The 18743-nt window shown below is 37.6% G+C and overlaps 3 protein-coding genes across 4 annotated transcripts in view; 1 reads left to right on the forward strand and 2 right to left on the reverse strand.

The window, feature by feature from the left end:
- LOC111875433 (xaa-Pro dipeptidase) overlaps positions 1 to 1092 on the reverse strand; it is a 279631-nt gene extending 278539 nt beyond the window's left edge. The window contains exon 1 of the mRNA XM_023871675.2: positions 892 to 1092. Coding sequence (XP_023727443.1) covers positions 892 to 911 — 20 coding nt within the window. The 5' untranslated portion in view covers positions 912 to 1092. The remainder of the gene's footprint in view (positions 1 to 891) is intronic.
- Positions 1093 to 1184: 92 nt separating this feature from the next.
- On the reverse strand, positions 1185 to 3391 carry LOC111875434. Its single transcript, XM_023871676.2, has 2 exons — positions 2861 to 3391; positions 1185 to 2707 (listed from the first exon to the last, which is right to left on the reverse strand). The coding sequence occupies exons 1-2, from the start codon at positions 3274 to 3276 to the stop codon at positions 2644 to 2646; spliced, it is 480 nt and encodes a 159-aa protein (XP_023727444.1). The 5' UTR covers positions 3277 to 3391; the 3' UTR covers positions 1185 to 2643.
- A 3116-nt stretch (positions 3392 to 6507) lies between these two features.
- LOC111875453 (uncharacterized protein F21D5.5) lies at positions 6508 to 16163 on the forward strand. 2 transcript variants are annotated; one of them, XM_023871714.2, is made up of 7 exons: positions 6508 to 6798; positions 6910 to 7283; positions 8278 to 8595; positions 11166 to 11444; positions 13013 to 13300; positions 15769 to 15830; positions 15930 to 16163. In XM_023871714.2, exons 1-7 carry the CDS (start codon positions 6660 to 6662, stop codon positions 16051 to 16053), a joined length of 1584 nt encoding a protein of 527 aa, XP_023727482.1. In that variant the 5' UTR covers positions 6508 to 6659; the 3' UTR covers positions 16054 to 16163. The 2 variants fall into 2 exon arrangements, with proteins under 2 accessions (XP_023727482.1, XP_023727483.1); XM_023871715.2 differs by lacking the exon at positions 11166 to 11444.
- Positions 16164 to 18743: the final 2580 nt, after the last annotated feature.

Here is an 18743-nt window from a genome sequence, read left to right on the forward strand (position 1 = left end):
TACAAAAAATGTTTCTACTAAAATTTTAATATTGATTTTAATATCAATTAGCTCTAAAAGTTGAGGGGCCACACTTTGTGGCTATGGGGGCCGCATGTTTGACACGGCTGCTCTACAACATGTACCAACCATATTAAAAACCTGTAAATAAATTTTGTATGCATACAATAATTATCTCAATAACAGTACCACCCAGTGTAACTTCTGGGGTAATTAATTTTACTGTCTGTACATGTTTCGGTCGGCAATTGTCGTCTTTAGGTGTTCATGTTATCCGATATTTCTATCGTAGTAATGGCTGGCAGTAGTATTTTTCTCCTTGCTCGAGTAAGTTATCTTCCATGCGTTGCCTTGTGGTTATCTATACATACAATGATAACAGATAACATAAAGCAAGATGGAAGTCCAAAAAACGGTCATACCTCATATTTTATAGCTAGACGTGATTTGTATTTGTATTGGCCAAAGCTGTTATATAATTTTAATTCGATTTTAAATTAACTCCATTTAATGTACAACTTTTGGTGGGTACTGTTCCATGAAGGTCATTATCAACATGAGGGTAACAGTTGACACACTCCACGTATATCAATATTCATATGCGTATTTTTCAGACGAAGCATACGTAATTTATATGTCATTAGAAAAACAGACATTTACATAAGAAAGACCATGCACAATTTTCCTCATAATCTGTTGTCACATGATTTCACACGCACGCCTCTCGCACGAAAACTGTCAGGGCGACACAATTTTAACATAAAACACGGCAATGAAATGTTTAAACTCTTACTGACCCGCCTATAACATCCAATTATGCAAGACTGCTTATTCTGTCACAAGTAAACAAAGTAATATAAGCATAAATATTGAGCACTAATACGTACATACCTCAACGTAGCTTCAGCCATCTTGCCCGACTGCGCTATCTCACTCACACAAGTGGACTGACAAGGCTGTATTAATGGCGCTGAATTTAAAACACAACATCTCACTGCACCAGGTCACAAATCTGATTATCACTGTTTATCATTGATAATATGAGTTATCCTCTCCCTTGAGTCACATATATTATAGGACGCAGTATATCCACGGTACCTTGAAAAGTTTCCTCAACGAACCCAAACAACCCAGCGTGGGGAAGCAGGAAATAATCAGTGAACACAAATAAATCAGACACACAATTTAAATATTTTTAAATACTTTAATGACTTCTAACTGCACCATTATGGACAGTGATGACTCCTATGCACTAAAACATGCACAGTAAAGAAAAATGCATGGACTCATTCATCAAATCCTTATGTACAAACGTCACTTGCCCTTCGGCAACAACTATTTTTTTGTAGGTAAAAACAATGCTTTCTTTTCACAAAGTGAAAAACGTACCATATCTAATCCCTGAATTGTGTGAACCATATTTAAATAATAAACATCAGTTTAATTTACTGTGTTGTAGGTTGTTTCCATCATTGATATGCACACAATTACTTCAAATTTTTTGGTGAACCTAACATAGTATTAATTCCTCCCTTTTACAAATTAATTTCAACTGCTAACAACTTCCATTATTAGTATACACTTGTTAAGAAGAGAGATTGCCACTGTACTTTTCAGTCATACATTTACAACACAAAAATGATACAAAGAATACTGCCTTTCCCTACGCGATAAGAAAAAACTAAGAAAACCACCCTCAATATTCAGCAACTAAATTTGCACTTTCTAAAAGCATCTCTTCCATCAGTATGCATGCGCCATTTTGCTTGCTTACACGTGCTTATTCTCAACACTGTCATACCTATTAAGCAACGTGTTTATATATAACAGAACAAACTAATGAATCATTCCTTGCTTCATCACACCTGCTCATTGCATTGACAAACATGAGATCAGAGGAAAATTAACAATATTTAGTGGGTTATAAATATCTTATTACAGAGTGCGTCTTCCTGCATTATACATTTACATCGTAGTATTATTCAAAAGGAATGTGCTACACAATACATGTGAACTAAAGTTCTGAAACACCAACTTTCGAGAGGGAAAAACGTTTTCTGAAGAGTGGGTAAACGATTTCCAAACAAGTTTACAACGATTTACATGTTATAACATTCAGAAAATGTAGAGACCATTCAAGACGTTTAATTACATAACTGCATGCACGGAATTTGCTGCCTTTTACATTGATCGTGCTCATCCAGCAGTAACCATACGACAGGAAATAAACGAAATTTCCATTCATAGTAGTATTTATAAGCGTACATTCATAAAAAAAAATGTTGAAATACATCACACTGAAATTAAGCGTAATCCAGTTGTTTTTACTTTTTATAGGCAATACGAACAAATATAACAACGGTATTTATATTAAACGTTCTTATCTAATAGGGCTAAATTTTTCTGTGCAACGGGTCGCATTCTCTTGCACCCTCACCGCTTCAGCAACGGAACACAGAACTTCCTCCGTAGTCGCGGGCCTTCGCCAGCCAAATCCACTGAACACTTCCACTAATGTTAACACACTCAACACTATTAACATTTGCCTTAAAAGTTGACCATCGTCATCACGTACATTACAGACCTCCACAGGGCTGCGAATTTCAAAGGAACAATAACTTCCCTCTTGCCTTAGAGGGATATTCACAACTCCAAATGGCACATTCGTAGTGGACTACGAGTTTCTTCGTCGGAATCGTAGAAGTACCTTGAACAATTAGATGCAAATAGTTAGATGTAATTCAACAACTGAGACTGGTATCATTGTACGCCTGATGACGACCCAGTATAAGGGTCATATTTTATATACATTTATAAGGGTCATAATTTATATACATTTATATACCATATTTATAAATACCTCTGTTTAGGCGAAAGTCCTCTCTGAAGACGCCGAACTGCCTCTTTAATTAGGCTACCATCACGCAGCAGCTCCTGTAGCATCTCGTACGGATCATCACTTGCTGCCGTTGAATCTGAGGATTTATTTGACAATTTCTTATTTACAGTGACACACGAATGTCCACTACAGTTGTTACTCGGCGATCCTAAACACGCATCACAAGATGAATCGCCCCAACTCCGGCTGGGTATTCTATATGGCGATGCTCTGGATTTGTGATGAACCGAGAAAGCTGGTCGTGATTTCAGTCCTGCAGATAACCGTAGGTTCTCCTTTATCTCTGATACAAGCTCCTCCATGTCTCTAGCAAGGAAGTCTTGCGTTGTATTACTATTGCTGGCCGACAAAACACACTTCTCTTCTTTACTTGGCATTGCGATGATTAAGGTATTCGGCAGTTCTCCACCTCACACACACAAAAAAAACAGTAAAAATCCTTATGACGGTGTGCGGAACTTCCCACACGCCCTTCTCTGCTCTATAGTGAATGGGTCAAACATGAGACTGCTATATTATTGTTTTCCTTAGCACACAGTAATCTTCCGCCGCATTACATAGTACATGTAAACAAACACAACTCTCTTCCATTTATAGCATTTAACTTAGACAATTACTAATACCTATGTAATTTTTACTAAATATTTAATTAATTTGCAATGTTATTACGCCAAAATTTCTAGTTTAACACCAATGTAAACAAGGTATTTGGAACAAAGGTATGCGGAGTAATACACGCTCAAGGTTACTCTGTCCGTAACGTCATCCTGTAATGACGTCATACTACGAGAGTGTAAAGAACGTGGTGGGTTGGAATCAAACGGTAGTGCGTTGCAAGTGTCGAGCAGTGGGGGGAGACTCAAGGGGAATGGAAGTTTGCAGAAAGCGAAAATAGGGGCTTCGAATCCATAAATAAAACGTATAATAATAACAACAATACCAATGTTGACAGATTGGGCCGTTTCTAGGAGACGAATACGTAACCATGTTCCTACCAGCGAGCATCATCAATAGAAGGGCGTCCAGTGCTAGGTAACAGACCGGTAAACACATATCACAGCAAAAATGCGCAACAGTTGGGAGTCCGTTGCTAGGCAATGCATGGGTCGACAAGCCTGACAACAATACATGATATCCGTTGCTGAGCAATATTCGTATTAAATACAATTAATAATTTAACAATTAAGAAAGTACCATTATAAAATATGATTATTTAAAATACTTTGGTTTCAAAATACGTCGAAGTCCCTACAAACAGTATCACAGTATCAGCAGCTGAGGCACGTTTAACATGAGAACAATTTTTGCTGAAAACAGGCACTGAACATAGAAGAGTCTCTGACACCGCCGAGGGGGAACTCGAAGACCTAGAGTTAATAATAATAATAATAATAATAATAATAATAATAATAATAATAATAACAACAACAACAACAATAGCAAATTATTATTATTATTATTATTATTATTATTATTGCTATTATTATCATTTGTTTGTTTGTTTACTTCGCTACATTATTGATTTATATTAATGAAATTATTATTATTATTGTTGTTGTTTGTTTGTTTGTTTATTTGTCTGCAATATTGTGTTTTCCTCCAGTGCTTGCCTGTAATTTGTCTTTGACTTTATGTTGTGTTTGTCCATAATGTAATTACTTGTATCTACTCTGTGCTCTGTCTGTAATTGGCCTTGCGGATGTTGACTCGGCACATAAATAATAAAGAATTGAATTATTATTATTATTATGGCCATCATGGTCCATGAGGATGGCCATCTATGGCCGAAATATGTTGTGTTAAGATTTAAATGGTGGATAAACAATTGTTGCATTGTTGACGGACTGTGGGTACATAGACGTTTAATTAAAGATTTGCAACAGGATGCTGAAATACAGAATTACATTTTAATCAACCTAACTAGTTTCATGGGTACCCCAAACTCTATGAACATATTGTACAATACTTCCCTTCTAACTCAATCGTAGGCTTTCTTGAAGTCTACGAATAGCTGATGTACTGTCTCATTATACTCCCATTTTTCTCCAGTATCTGATAAATGGAAGATGTCTGGATCAGCAATTGATCTGTTACGTCGAAACCCTCACTGATGGTCCCAAATAATTTCATCTATGTATGGACTTAACCTTCAGAGAACAATTGTGGTTTTTTAAATAATATTAATAACAACAAAGTGCGGCATAAATTGTCAACAATTCGGGAGATTTTCGGATCTAATCTCGAATTCTCGCTCCTGTCCTTAAATCCCATGTTTTCGCTATTATATCATTTTTCTCTCAGATTACGATAAATCTTAACAAACCAAAAAAGCAAAACTATTCAGCATTATTTTGACCAGGATTTTTCAGTTAATTCGTTATAGGCCAGTTTATAGATATAAACGGAAATACTAATTGTACTTGATTAATTTGCCCATACAATTTAAACTAAACGTTTCTGTGTTTTATGCGATTTATATGCAAGACGTTGCTTCTTTTTCGCTGTAAGGACGAGGGAACACCAAGGAAACTGGCAACCGAAATGCAACCGCAATTTCCGAGAAATGTCGCCGATTTCATGCAGGCAACTGGTTTCCAGATTAGCAGGCGCACACTGAGGAAACTTATGTTTGATTAGTTGCTCACATCATCTTAAGTGGGTATGTTCGAACGACGTAATGCGTGATTGTATTTTTTAATTTCGTGCACTTACCTTCTGCAGTGGAAGATAATAATACTGATCCTGTCATAATATGATAGTTGGTAGCTGTGACCGGTTGAGACGGGGTGAGAAGAAAGGACGATGACCGTAAGGAAAATATTGGGATGTTAATTAATGTCAATTTATTTTAATCAGGAAATGTAGTGTTCACACGCGATAAGAAATTTTGGCGTACAGTGCAACAATTTTAACAAGATAGATGAGGATGGCCGTATATAGTCGAACCATGTAATGTGGAAAATGGTTACCATATAATAAGTTGTATTTAAGACGGAAATATATGGGACATTAATGATATATTAATTCAGCAGGATGCTTAAGTACAATATTAGGAGAAGAAAACATTGGGTGCATCCGTTCTTCTGGAATAATTTAAACTGTTGTTCTTATATTAGTTCGAAAGAAACTGACCTGGATCCAGACTTCTTCGTCTAATGAGAATTTCTTTCCCAAGCCAAATTTTGTCCGGCCTAGCATAGCCTGGATGACATTTGTTATATATACCAGGCTGCTGCTCAGTTAACTGCACAGAAACATAATTAGCAGCTTCGTCAACCTTTCGTACCACCTTAAGAAACAAATGAATCACTGCCGCGCGATATTGAAAAGCGGACACTAGGATACCACGCGGCAATGCAATTATGAGAAGGCTTACATGCTCCGTTGCCTGGAAGTTGTGGTTGCTGTTACCTGAATCTGGGCTGCTCCATTCAGTAACGTGTTCAACTCAGGCTGATAACAGTTCTCGGAAATTGTGGTTGCGTTGCGGTTGCCAGTTTACTTGGTGTACCCTCGCCCTAACATTAAATTCAGAATGCAATTACGAAGAATATTTGATATAGCTGACATCTATTGTTGGATATGAATACTACTTCTTCTTCTTCTGCTTTCGCAGATAAGATGTGAAACAAGCGACTAACAATAAGCAATACATAAAATAGGATGACTACACTAGTATTGTGTTATCTTAAAGTGGTGCGAAATATACAGGAAGGAAAAGTGTGATGCATAATTAAGTGAATCTTAGGCAGTTTTCGTAATGGCGGATGTTCGTAATTGTATATTACGCTGCATAAGAAATTCACACGATCCAATAATTTTGCCAGACGAGGAAGAGATTTTTGTAGGTAGAGGACCGGTTACAAAAATCACAGACAAAAAGTGCTCCCGGAATCAAGGTGTTTTAATTAATATGAGTTAATAATATAACCTAAAATTACGCATAACATGAATGTATAATAACACCACAATAACATGTGCAGTGATTTAACAGTATATTTGTTTTCCAGTAAGTCTTCGTGCAGATTATGATGCGATGCAAGTGAGAATTAAACAGATGGGGCCTAATACAACAGGCGTGAATGGCTTGGCGCTTAAAAAGAGTGAAACTCAAGTTTTGAGACATGGTGACCGTTTGGAGATTTTGCTTGGGCAGTACGTTCACAGAGTAGAATTTGAGCCTCCGCCGTCTGTAGACAAACTCAGAACTGAAAGAGATGGAAAGAAGAGGAAACTTGATGAAGCCAGTCGAGTGAACAAGAAATTGTGTGATGAATCATTGAATATGGATGTAGATGAACCCAGCTCTGAGAGTAAATGGGAAACTATTGATAACGGAAAACTTTTAATTTATACAGCAAAGCATGTTGTAGCTCAGCCAAAGGTGAAAAGAATTGTTTTGTTTACATATGTGCTGTAATGAAAACATATGAATCAATATCCTACTTGTCTTCTCTCGTACTCAAAAATTATTTTTCTTTTTCTCAGTACCACCTCTTCCTTTATGCCCAGACAGAAGTCTGTATCAGAAAGACCCCAAAAAATGGAATTATCAAAATAGTAAAGTTGTTATAAATGATGAATGAAACTATAGTTAACCTAAGAACGTAACTGAATGAATGTCATATACTTGTATATTCAGGCAGGCTAAACAAAGGCCAGTCAGGAAGACAAGCATATCATGGTGTTGGACAAGGATGGTATTACAATTCCAAGTCTTTAAGTTAGCCATAGTTATTTTAACAACTTGGCAATTAAAGATGTGGTACCTGCTGTGTGTATTGATTTGCCATGAAGTTTATATACTCTCCAGTGGAGGCCTAAGTTTCAATCACTGTATTTTCTCATATTAGAGATGCTAGCAATGAACAAAAGTTTATCATTGAAGCAGCAATCTGTTCCTTGATCTACTGTGGATGTTATATTAGTAGAGTTCATACACTCCTTGTAAATATTGTGTTCATTTATCATGACAGCATTCACAGTAACACTGAAGTGGAGTTTATACAATTATTCCAACAAATGATTGTAAAAGAAAATTCTGGCTGTTGCTGTGACCTTTCCATTTCTTGTTATATGCTGGTAAACTGATTCTATTCTAATTTTCTCTGCTTTTAAATTCACTTTAGTGTGTCATACCAGTACAACAAAATTTGGTAATGTTGAGACCACATTTATTCATTTATCAGTGTCATTTATGCTGTATTTAGCCTTCCTGTTTAAATATTTCATTATCTCAAATGGCGCATTGTCACTTCCATGTAAAAAGTTTTTCAGTTGTCCAAATATATCTGTGCTGTCTTTCTTTGTGTGTTAATTTTCTCTGTATTTCCAATGTATCCTTGTTGGCATAATACATTTTCATTTTTTTTTCCCAGATTGCTGCATATGATCTTGATGGTACTATCATCACTACTCAGTCAGGTAATGTCTTTCCAAAAGACTGCAATGATTGGAAGATTTCATTTAGTGAAGTTCCTGGAAAGTTGAAGAAGCTGCATAACGATGGCTATAAAATTGTATTCATGACAAACCAAGCTGGTATAGGGCGGGGCAGTACTAATGTAGAAGATTTCAAGGCTAAAGTGGTTAGAATTGTGAATAAACTTGGTGTTCCAGTGCAGACTTTCATCTCTACTGGCAAGGGTATCTATCGAAAACCTGCCCCAGGGATGTGGAATGCACTTGTGGGAAAGGTATGTTATTAACTGTTAAAAAACTGTGACTGATATGCTTGGATATTCATGTGGTAATGATTGTTTGTTATTGTATGTGAGGTATTTTAGTTTGAAATTAAGAAATACTGTCAGAATTCTTACATCAGCTCTATCTATATTTTGGAGATTTCAGAAATTAATTCAGGGTAAGGAATACATTTGTAAATATTTTCTTATAGGCATTTGGTAAGATTCAAGGATATTTTGCAGCATCTTGGTTAATGGGGGAGTTTGAACCATTTGCAAGCACCTGCCCTTGAATCTTAATTGTTTTTGGTTAAACTCAGAATGTGAACTGACAGGCTTTGACTGAAGAATGGCTGCTTACAGGAAACTTGGCATCTTCTTGTATTATTGCCATGTTATTGCTTGTATGTACAAGGTTGTCACTTGAATTCATGTGTTGTAAGACGTGGCTGATAATCTTAGGTTGGTGGGCAACACTGAAAGATATGTCATGACAGCCAGAGCATTCAAATATGTTTACTGTCACCAGCAAGAAACCAAACATTACATTAAAAATTCTCCAAGTTTACCATAATTTGAACCTTGAGCCTGCCTTTGCTCTACAAGACAGTTACCATTTCGTTTCATTATTGAAATGTCAGTTCATGTCATATTATATAAGTGCAGATCAGTGATTCTTGAAAAGAACTTTGATAGTGGGTGGGGGGTTCATATGTGAAAAAGTCCACTCATATGTATATGTGCTACCAGACTCTTGTCAAATTTTGTGCTGTCGTAACACAAGAGAATTGATGTTACCAATTATTACCTATGGGCCTAATTCTTGAATATTCATACTCAGGACTTAATACCAATGTTGTACTAAAGGTGACTTATACTAACTTTTGCACTGATTATTCTGAGAATTTGTGGCAAGGAGTGTTTAGATAAGAGCTACTAGAACAATGTGAATTGCTTACCTCCTCCCACCAGCCCAGTTAAAGAAACCTCTTGAACATTCCCAATCAATAGAACAGTGTGGAAGCTTCAAGAAAAGTCCCAGTGTGGAAGGTTCTGGAATATTATGTCATCCAAGAGTATTTAAATGACTGATTTTGGATGGTGCATGGATGGTAGCAGAGTATCATAGTATAGTACAACAGCATAGCGGTATTCAATTGTGTGCAGTTGTGTACCAGAATAGTTGTATCTGTGACTGATTTGTAAAATCATGTAGTGCTGTCAAATAAACCAAGTATGTCATTTCATTGGTAAAGTGTGATCCACGGAATTTTTCCATAAACCCTCTCCTGTTGGAGCAAGGCCCGTTGATCTCTGAAGAGACTCTCATGCTCACACCCAGAATATCGTTCCATTTTCCTGCCCTCAAGCAAATCTCAGCCTTTGACATGGTTCTAAGCTAAGCCCACGTGGCATCCACAAGTACAATTGAGGCTGCATCATCAAGGGCATGAAGAGGACTGCCATATTGAGGTACTGGTAAAGAAGCATATAAAGTAATTGAAGCTCGGCCGCACCATAGCTCAAGCGGTTAGTTGCTGACTTCCCACCGCAGTGGCCCGGGTTAGATCCCGGGTCTGGTCAGGTGGGATTTGTGGTGGACAAAGTGGCGCTGGGGCTGGTTTTCTCCGAGTACTGCGGTTTCTCCTGCCAATCTTCATTCCACCAAATTCTCCATCATCATAATCGCCCAGGGCAGGTACAATGGGCCAATCGGTGGCTGGTGTGCCGAGTGGACCAAGTTGGACTCCACCCCCCACTAAGCGAAGCAAATTGAAGCTTCCTGCTTGAAACTGCTATACAAAATTGAGTCATAGCATAGTTCAACCAATTTAAGATGCAGTTTTTCTGGAGCAACACCGACTTGAGAACATGTTTTTGAAGAAGGCCATGTGAAGAGATGCTGTTAGCTGTGTCTGGCCTGTGGGCCACAGGTTAATCACCCCTGGTGTAGGAGGATTGGAGAATTCCATTGTCTTGGCATTGTCTTGCTTCCTGATATGAAGTGGAGAGACCTGGTTTGGTCATAAGGCTTAATCCTTTGAATAGTGCTGCATACACAACTTCCTGGCGGTTCTTCTCGTAAATGTTGATACATTTTGGTACCCACTTTTGACCCTAATGTCATATATCTGCCACAGTGCTTTGACACAGTGAGTGCTTTCGTTAGTAACAGCAGTGTGTGTGGGGCATCAGTTTTGGCATAATCAAGAGTGAACTCTTGACCTTCTGAGGAAATATGTCAAACTTTAACAAAATATATGCTGATAAACACAGAACACGTGTTGAACCTTATATTAAACATTAAGAGTTGAATCAAACTGTATATTGTTGGATATGAGGTTCTTGCAGCAGTGACTACGAAGATTATGGTCTTTAGATTGTAACACCATGCAGTTCAGAGAGTGTCCAATGTTTCAGAGTATCATATCGCCTCTAGCCTCACAGTAAACCAAGAAAGAAACTAGCACAAGCAGGCAGCAAGCTCAGCTTCCACAGTGTTACAAATAAGAAGACTTAATCTTCTTGTATTTATACTCATCTTCCCTATATTTATTTAACAGTTGTATTACTTTTTGCAGAAAAACAGTGGTGTACCTATTGATATAGCAGAGTCTTTCTACTGTGGGGATGCAGCTGCAAGGGAGGCTAACTGGGCTCCAAAAAAGAAGAAAGACTTTTCTTCTTCAGATAGACTTATGGCACTAAATTTGGGCCTGAAGTTTTACACACCTGAGGAGCACTTCTTGCAGCACACCGCTGCACCGTTCAAACTTCCAGATTTCAACCCTTCAGCTCTTCCAAGCGACCTCCCATTATGTGAGCCACCTGACTCAAAGCTCATATCAGACACAAAAGAGGTATCTGTGTTTGCATATTTTCTGACTGTAAACTCAAACTCATGACATCTAGAGTAACAAAATGTTACTGTATTTTCCAGCTTGATGCACAGGAGCATAAGCTGCACCTTTATTAATTCATTCACTCATTCACAATTTTTTCACTTGTCAGAGATCTTAATATCTTCCACCTTGCTTTGTTTCCATGTTCACTACTGTAGTTTAGACCATGTAGTGTATGAAAATCTCTTCTGCTTTGAACCCTTTTCATTAGAAACACAAAATAATGCTTCAGACAGTGGTTCCACTGCAGGGCTCATGAAATCCTAAAGCACATGCAACAGTTATGCATGAAAATTAGCTCATCCAAAACAAGCTTCCATGGAGGTATGGGGGTAACACTTCTGTGAATATATCCTTCTTTCAGAATATTTGATCATTTCCACTGTCGTCTGTCATACCTTTGGTCTAGGAAGAGCACAGATTTTAGGCAGCATTTTCCAGCATAATAAGTCCATTTCTGCTGTGGAAAATATGGTATATTTAAGATCAGAGCTTTCAGTAGAGGTACTTTTCTGTATATAGTTCGACAACTGCTGAAAAAGAGCATGAAAAGAGTCAGTGGACTTTTTGATCAGAGTTCTCAAGCTAGATGGCCTGCCAGTAAAGGAATGGACACTCTGGCATGACTTTTTACATGTAGCTTGCCTCTTTGTCGTGAAAGCCCTGTTACTAGAGTACAAGTAAAACAAGCACAGAAATCTCGATATAGAGTCTGCATTGAATAATGGACAACTGAGTGACCTGTAGGCAGAACTGATAAAATATTTTGTTCTGGTACTTGAAATATATGTATATTGTAGTAATAGCAGTCCATTATCAGTTCTCTTTAACCCCTTGTCATTTGTAAGCAATGAACTCAGCTTTCTTTGAGCCAGTCCTTTGTGTCACACCATGTGTAAGCACTTGCATAGCATATATTTTGATTCATATTTCAGCAACAGCAGTGTGATGTTTAGACTAAGTCACAAGTCCACATAAGATTAGATGTCGCATGATCTGCCTGTTCTTGCAGAACAAACTCATATGAGGTATGCGGTTGTGGAATGGTTTGTAGCATACAATTGTAGGTTACAAAAGGGTAGCAAAACATATTGTGATGTGCTACTTTCCTTATTTTTAAAAAATGAGAGGAGGATTATGAGATCACTTTGATCTCTCCCTCCTCCCCCAAAAGTCAGAATAGTGGAGCCAGAAGAGGCAGTCATTTCTAGACAGTGGCTCAGTAAATACAATCCCACGGGCAATGAGTACACATGCAACAAAAGAAGAACTGTTGGGTGTGGTGTTTTCTGTGCGGTCCGTGTTGCATCAGATACTGAATAGTGAGAGGAAAGTAGGTGATTAGTTCTTCCTAGAGCTTCTTAGTATGCTATGTTGTGGTGCTTTTGGATGATAAAGGTTACTAAATCACTGTTAATATATTGAAAAGTATTAGACATTTGAGATTTCACTTATAAAAACCCAGAAGCTATCCAGCAGAATACTGGATATTTAATATGTATGTTTCAATGCTATTTTTGTAACAGGTTGTAGTTCTGGTTGGATCTCCTGGCTCTGGTAAGAGTTTTTTTGCATCAACCTATCTGGTTCCAGAAGGATATCATCATGTGAACAGGGATACATTGGGTTCTTGGCAGAAATGTGTGTCAGTTTTGGAATCAGCACTGGCTGCAGGCAAGAGTGTGGTAATTGATAACACCAATCCTGACAAGGAATCAAGACAGAGATTTATTAATGCAGCCCATAAACATGGTGTAAAATGTCGTTGTTTTGTACTGAAGACAAGTATGCAACATGCTAAACACAACAACAAGGTAAAATGAAAGATTTATTTGGACAGTCATTTTCATTGGACAAAGGAATGCACTGTTTCAGTCTGTTACAGGAAATGTCTTTGTAAGAATTTATTCAAATAAAAGTAAAAAGTAAAGCTATCCCTGTAATAGGCCGTGAAAGTCCATAGGGTTGTGAGACGTTGAGGGTCCCACATTATCTAGACCAGGCATGTCCAACTTCAGACAGGCTGTGATCAACTTTTTAGTGTCAAAACTGCCAGTGATCTACCACCCCCTCCTATCATCACACCTCGCTTTAAGCAAAAATATTGGTAAAAATAACATGACACACGATGTTTGTTGTAAAAGCAACATACTTTGAAAGTACAGACTACTTTAACACGTATTTTCCCTTCAAAATCTGAATATAATTATATTATAAAACAAGTGAATTTACATGCTTTTCACATATAATTTCCTTATAGGCCTACGAGATCGACCAAAAATCGTCCCGCAATCAATGCAGTGGACATACCTGATCTAGACAATCGGCTCAAAGATGGCAGTAAGGTTGTCAGCCTTACACGCCAGCCGCACTTTACTCCCCAGGAAAATAATTTAATTAGTTCCTGGTACTCATTTCTGTTAGAGGCTGAGTTGACCTCAGGGCCATAGTGTGGCTGGAAGGATTTGGTCAATTGAAAAAATCCAATGACCTTATCAGGACTTGAACCCGTGACCTTATGGCTTGTAGCATAGTGCCTCAACCAACTATGCTACATTGTGCTCCCATTTATTCAAGTAATTCAAAAATTTTTATGAGTTATTTTAAAAACTATGATTGGACCAAATATAGCCATATTTGCAGATTTTTAAGAAGAACCATCTCATTTTCTGTTTTTCTTATGTAAGTATATGCATGTGCAGACATAACTCCTCTCTGATTCTCTATTCATTACAGTCATGTGTTAGTCATGTCATGATGCAATCTGTGTGTGTCAGTTTACAGATTCATTAAAGATTAATTTAAAGTCAACACAAATGTTACAGGAAACTAGCATTTTCGTACTAGAGAGGAGAGTTGGTGCAGATAATCTGAAAAACATTATGCATGCGGTAGCATAGTTGGTTGAGGCACTTTACTTTTAATGTTTACAGACAGTAATGAATGTCTCTGAACTTGAAAGTCAAAATTAATTAACTGCAATTACAAGAATATCTGAAGACTTTAGAGGGAAGGTGGGAAGCTTATGAATTTATAGTAGATCATGAAATGCTATAATTCATGTACCCAACCATTTTGACGTGTACAGTTTTGAAATGTCATTATGTCAATGACCATTAGTTGAAACTGTCTACTAAGCACTCTGATGACTTTGCATCATCTTTAGTTGGAAGCTGGCTGTAATACACTTGTGATAATATACAATTTATAAAACAGTGATACTAGATACTGAATTGTGACACAAAATTTGGTTGTGTAAACTACCAGAAAATGTGGCAGTATCAGTACAGTATCACGTTGTAACAGTCCAAACCTTTTAATGCTTTTTAATGGACACTATGTTCCTCTTCAGCCATTTCAGTAGAGTGACTGATTTATAAGGGAGACCCATCACATTAAGAAGTTTCGCATTTAGACAGGAACAACTGCCTTGTTTTGTTACCTGCAGCTTGGGTGACCACAAAAGGGTCGAGGCAATTATGAAAAGGCATGTCTGTAGTCTGCCCAAGATGTAAATGTTGTTTTGCTAATAGGGTAGCTGTTATTAAAGTGTCTTCGGAAGGGTGTAATTAGACCCTAAACTAAGAAATAAGCGCTTTCACATGTAGGGTTCCGGGTTCAATATCTTTGGATCTCTTTATTCTAAAAGTTAGTAATGTGATTATCTAGTACTGATGGTATGATGAATTGGCAGTTAAAATCAGCCATTAGGAAACTATTCTTGTCTGGGAGAAAGGCCGTCGGTTCAAATCCTATACAGTGATGAAGTGACGCTCCCGCAGAATAGAGTGGGCAGAAGGACTTGGCATTTTGAATTCACCAGAGGCAGACGTCATTTACCTGCTCTCTCCAAGTTTATCTAAATTTAACAGTCTTTATTTGGTTCGATTAATCTTTGATAATAATAAAAGGCCACATTACTCCCCACTTGCCAATAAAGATATAGTGTTTGCTTCTGAAATAAACAATTTGTGATTAAGCAGAAAATAGAGTATTTATTTGTATCAGTGGACTAGTTTTAAATGTGTAGTCTCCGCGTTGCCCCAGTTATTACCGTGGCACAACCCTGAGAAGAGTCAAAAGTGTTCTATCGAAGCGGGCAAATAAATGAGTCAAGTGTTCTACCGAAGCGGGCAAACAAATAAATAAACATAAAGATAGATAGGCAACGGTCACAAGAAGTGGCGAACAACGGTTATAAGAAGTGACAGCCGAAGTGCGGTTGTAACGTTTGATTTCCATTAAAAAACTGCTTAATGAAACAAATTTGTTTCATTTTCAGTTTCGAGAATATACAGATGATAATCATGAGCCAATCAGTGATATGGTCATTAACATGTACAAGTAAGTTTACTGATAGTGCATGCTGTGAATAATTTAAGTACAGAATTGCATACTACTATTGTTAATTATAACATTATTATCAATATTTTTTTTCCGCAGAAAAAAGTATGCAGAGCCAAGCCAGGATGAAGGGTTTAATGCTATTGTGAAGATTAATTTTATACCAAAGTTTTGTGATCCTGAACTGGAGAAACTCTATAAATTGTATTTACTGGAAAAATAATTGAAATAATGCAATAACTGTAAGCTGCACAAAGGAGAGATGTACTGTAATGGGAGTGAAGAACCAGCACCTAACCAGCTTTGAAGGTTTGTCTCCTGGGATATAACATTGTGTAATCCGTTGAAATTCAACCGATGTTTCGACGGAACATGTCACCTCCATCTTCACGGTTGAAGAACAAGTGAAACAGATAGAAGCTACCTGCTTCATGATAGTTTCTTGCATGGTTTATTCTTCAACCCTGAAGATGGAGGCGACATGTTCCTTCAAAACATCAGTTGACTTTCAACAGACTATACACGGTTATATCCTAGAAGGCCGCGCCATAGCTCAAGCGGTTAGTCGCTGGCTTTCCACTGCGGCGGCCCGGGTTCGATCCCAGGTCTGTTCAGGTGGGATTTCTGGTGGACAAAGTGGCACTGGGGCAGGTTTTCTCCGAGTACTTTGGTTTCCCCTGCCAATCTTCATTCCACCAATTGCTCCACAGTCACCCTCGCCTATCATCTGGGGCTGGTAGAATAGGCCGGAAGTGGCTGCAGTACAAGGGACTTAGTTCCACCCCACTAGTGATAAATAAAAGAAAAATATATCCTAGAAGATAGAAGTTTTCATAACCACTGCTATGAGAACCTCGAATCCTGCAAAAGTAGCTCTATTGTTATTTGTACTTATTTGTTTGTCTCTTATATCAGTATAGATTTTAAATTATGTTAATCTGTATCAGACCTAACAGCCTCAGAAAGTCTGAATACTTAAGCACAGATAGGAAATATGATCAGTTAGTCTGAATTGAGGATAATGTGATAATACATGTAAGTGTATGAATTGTATTCAGTATTTATTGTAAAATAAATGTTCAGAAAAATACCTGCCATCTTATTACTGTGAATAGTGTAATTGTTCATGTTTAATTTACACACTTTCATCACATCCCTCGTATTTCTTTCACATCATGTTTGAAATTTGATATTTATTAAATTTTACATATTTTAGAACATACAGTTCAGTTCTTTGTTGATTAAGAACAGGTTATACATGACTCCACAAAACATGAAGCTTTAGTTAGCTAACACCCAAACAGTTACACGCATTTATTGTGTTTTATTTGAGCCACGTTCGGATTTCCTTCAAGTGACAATTCCCAGCTGTGGTGACACCAGTGAATATGTCAATGACATTGGTAATTTACAAAGACCTTTTATTGTGTTAGTAAATTACTTAATTGTGTCAGTGAAAGAACTGGAGGATATTTGATTTGCCATGGGGGGCACTACGACATGAAGACATATGGGGGAGTGGATATATAGATTCACATATTCTTGACATTAGCACTAGTTGGAGGTGTGTGGTTAGCTTCACACCCTGGCTGCTTTATCCCAGGGGAGAGCCCCTGGTACCCACTGGACAGGAAGCTGGGTGGGTTCCAGAACTGGTCTGGATGACATGGAGTGGAGAAAAATCTTGCTCCTCCAGGCACTCAGACTCTGACCCCTCAGACGTCCAGCCCATAGCCAGTTGCTATACCACCTGCACTATCCTGGCACCGCATTTGATATGCCACACCATAATAATGGAATAGAGAAGATGAATAGAGAGCAGTGGAGACTGGTTGTAGAGGAGGCCAAGGCTCACCCAGGGCTGTAGTGCTGAGTGGCAGGTAGGTAGGTAATTAATAATGGAGAAAAACAGAAAGTTATGATTCTTGTCTTTCAGAGGATCCTAAACACTTACAGGATGTCTAAAAAAATTAAATTAGTCTTGCAAAGTTAGTGGCCCAACCAACGTGCCAAATATTGTCAGAAGATGATAAGGGCTTAATTTATTTTGAGTGAATACTTTGTTGGACACAGTTAATTGAATTTTAGACTTGGAAGTAAATTGGCATTTTCTGCTCAGATGTTTTCACTGACAAAATAACAGCATCAGTCTACAGTCTAATGAAAAAGGTACTGAGACTAAATTCATATCTCAGATCACTCTGTCCAGGGCCATAGCTGTAATGAACGTGATGTGACATGTAGCTGCAAGTACAGGTATCTTTTGGCTCATCCTTTGTTTTGGGTAATTTTTAGTCAGCATTTAAATTCTGAGTGTGTTTGTCATATGTGAATTTAACGTATGAGAGTACAGGATATATATGTTTTATGTTTTGGAAAAGATTAGAAAACCAGGAAACAAATATAAGTGCATGCATGTGGCATTAGGAGATGAGCAATAAACTGAACATGAGTGTTTGAGTGGTTCCATCAATTAAAAAAGAAATTAATGAGCCATCAAAAGTAATGAGTGTCCTGGATGACCTTCAACAGTAGAAGTGATAAATTGGTAGTTTAATTTCATGCTTCAGTGAGAAATGACAGAAGCCTGACTATTCATGAAATGGCAGAAGAGGCAGGAATTTCATATGGTTCATGTCAGATTATTTTAACTGAAGATTTGGCATGTCTGCCAAGTTTGTTTCACAGCTGGCAATACAGGAGCAGAAAGAAACCTGCTTATTTGTGAATACTCAGAAACTGATGAAAACTTTTTAAATAATATCACAACATGATGAAATTATGATCCAGAAACTAAGCAGTGATCATCACAATGAAAATTATTTTGTAACTATGGTATGCCTGAAAAAGCATGTCAAGTGTGTAACAAATCAAAGTCATGACGACTGATTTATTTAAATATGAAGATGATGT

Source organism: Cryptotermes secundus, unplaced genomic scaffold, assembly GCF_002891405.2.
Source record: "Cryptotermes secundus unplaced genomic scaffold, Csec_1.0 scaffold304, whole genome shotgun sequence".
In the NCBI taxonomy this organism is placed as follows: domain Eukaryota; kingdom Metazoa; phylum Arthropoda; class Insecta; order Blattodea; family Kalotermitidae; genus Cryptotermes; species Cryptotermes secundus.

Coding starts and splice junctions, on each gene's coding strand:
- LOC111875434 (XM_023871676.2), bottom strand. CDS start 3,276: ATGCCAAGTAAAGAAGAGAAGTGTGTTTTGTCGGCCAGCAATAGTAAT. Junction 2,708..2,860: donor GGACTTTCGCCTAAACAGAG/GTATTTATAAAT, acceptor TAATTGTTCAAG/GTACTTCTACGATTCCGACG.
- LOC111875453 (XM_023871714.2), top strand. CDS start 6,660: ATGGCGGATGTTCGTAATTGTATATTACGCTGCATAAGAAATTCACAC. Junction 8,596..11,165: donor GGAATGCACTTGTGGGAAAG/GTATGTTATTAA, acceptor TACTTTTTGCAG/AAAAACAGTGGTGTACCTAT. Junction 13,301..15,768: donor ATGCTAAACACAACAACAAG/GTAAAATGAAAG, acceptor TTTCATTTTCAG/TTTCGAGAATATACAGATGA.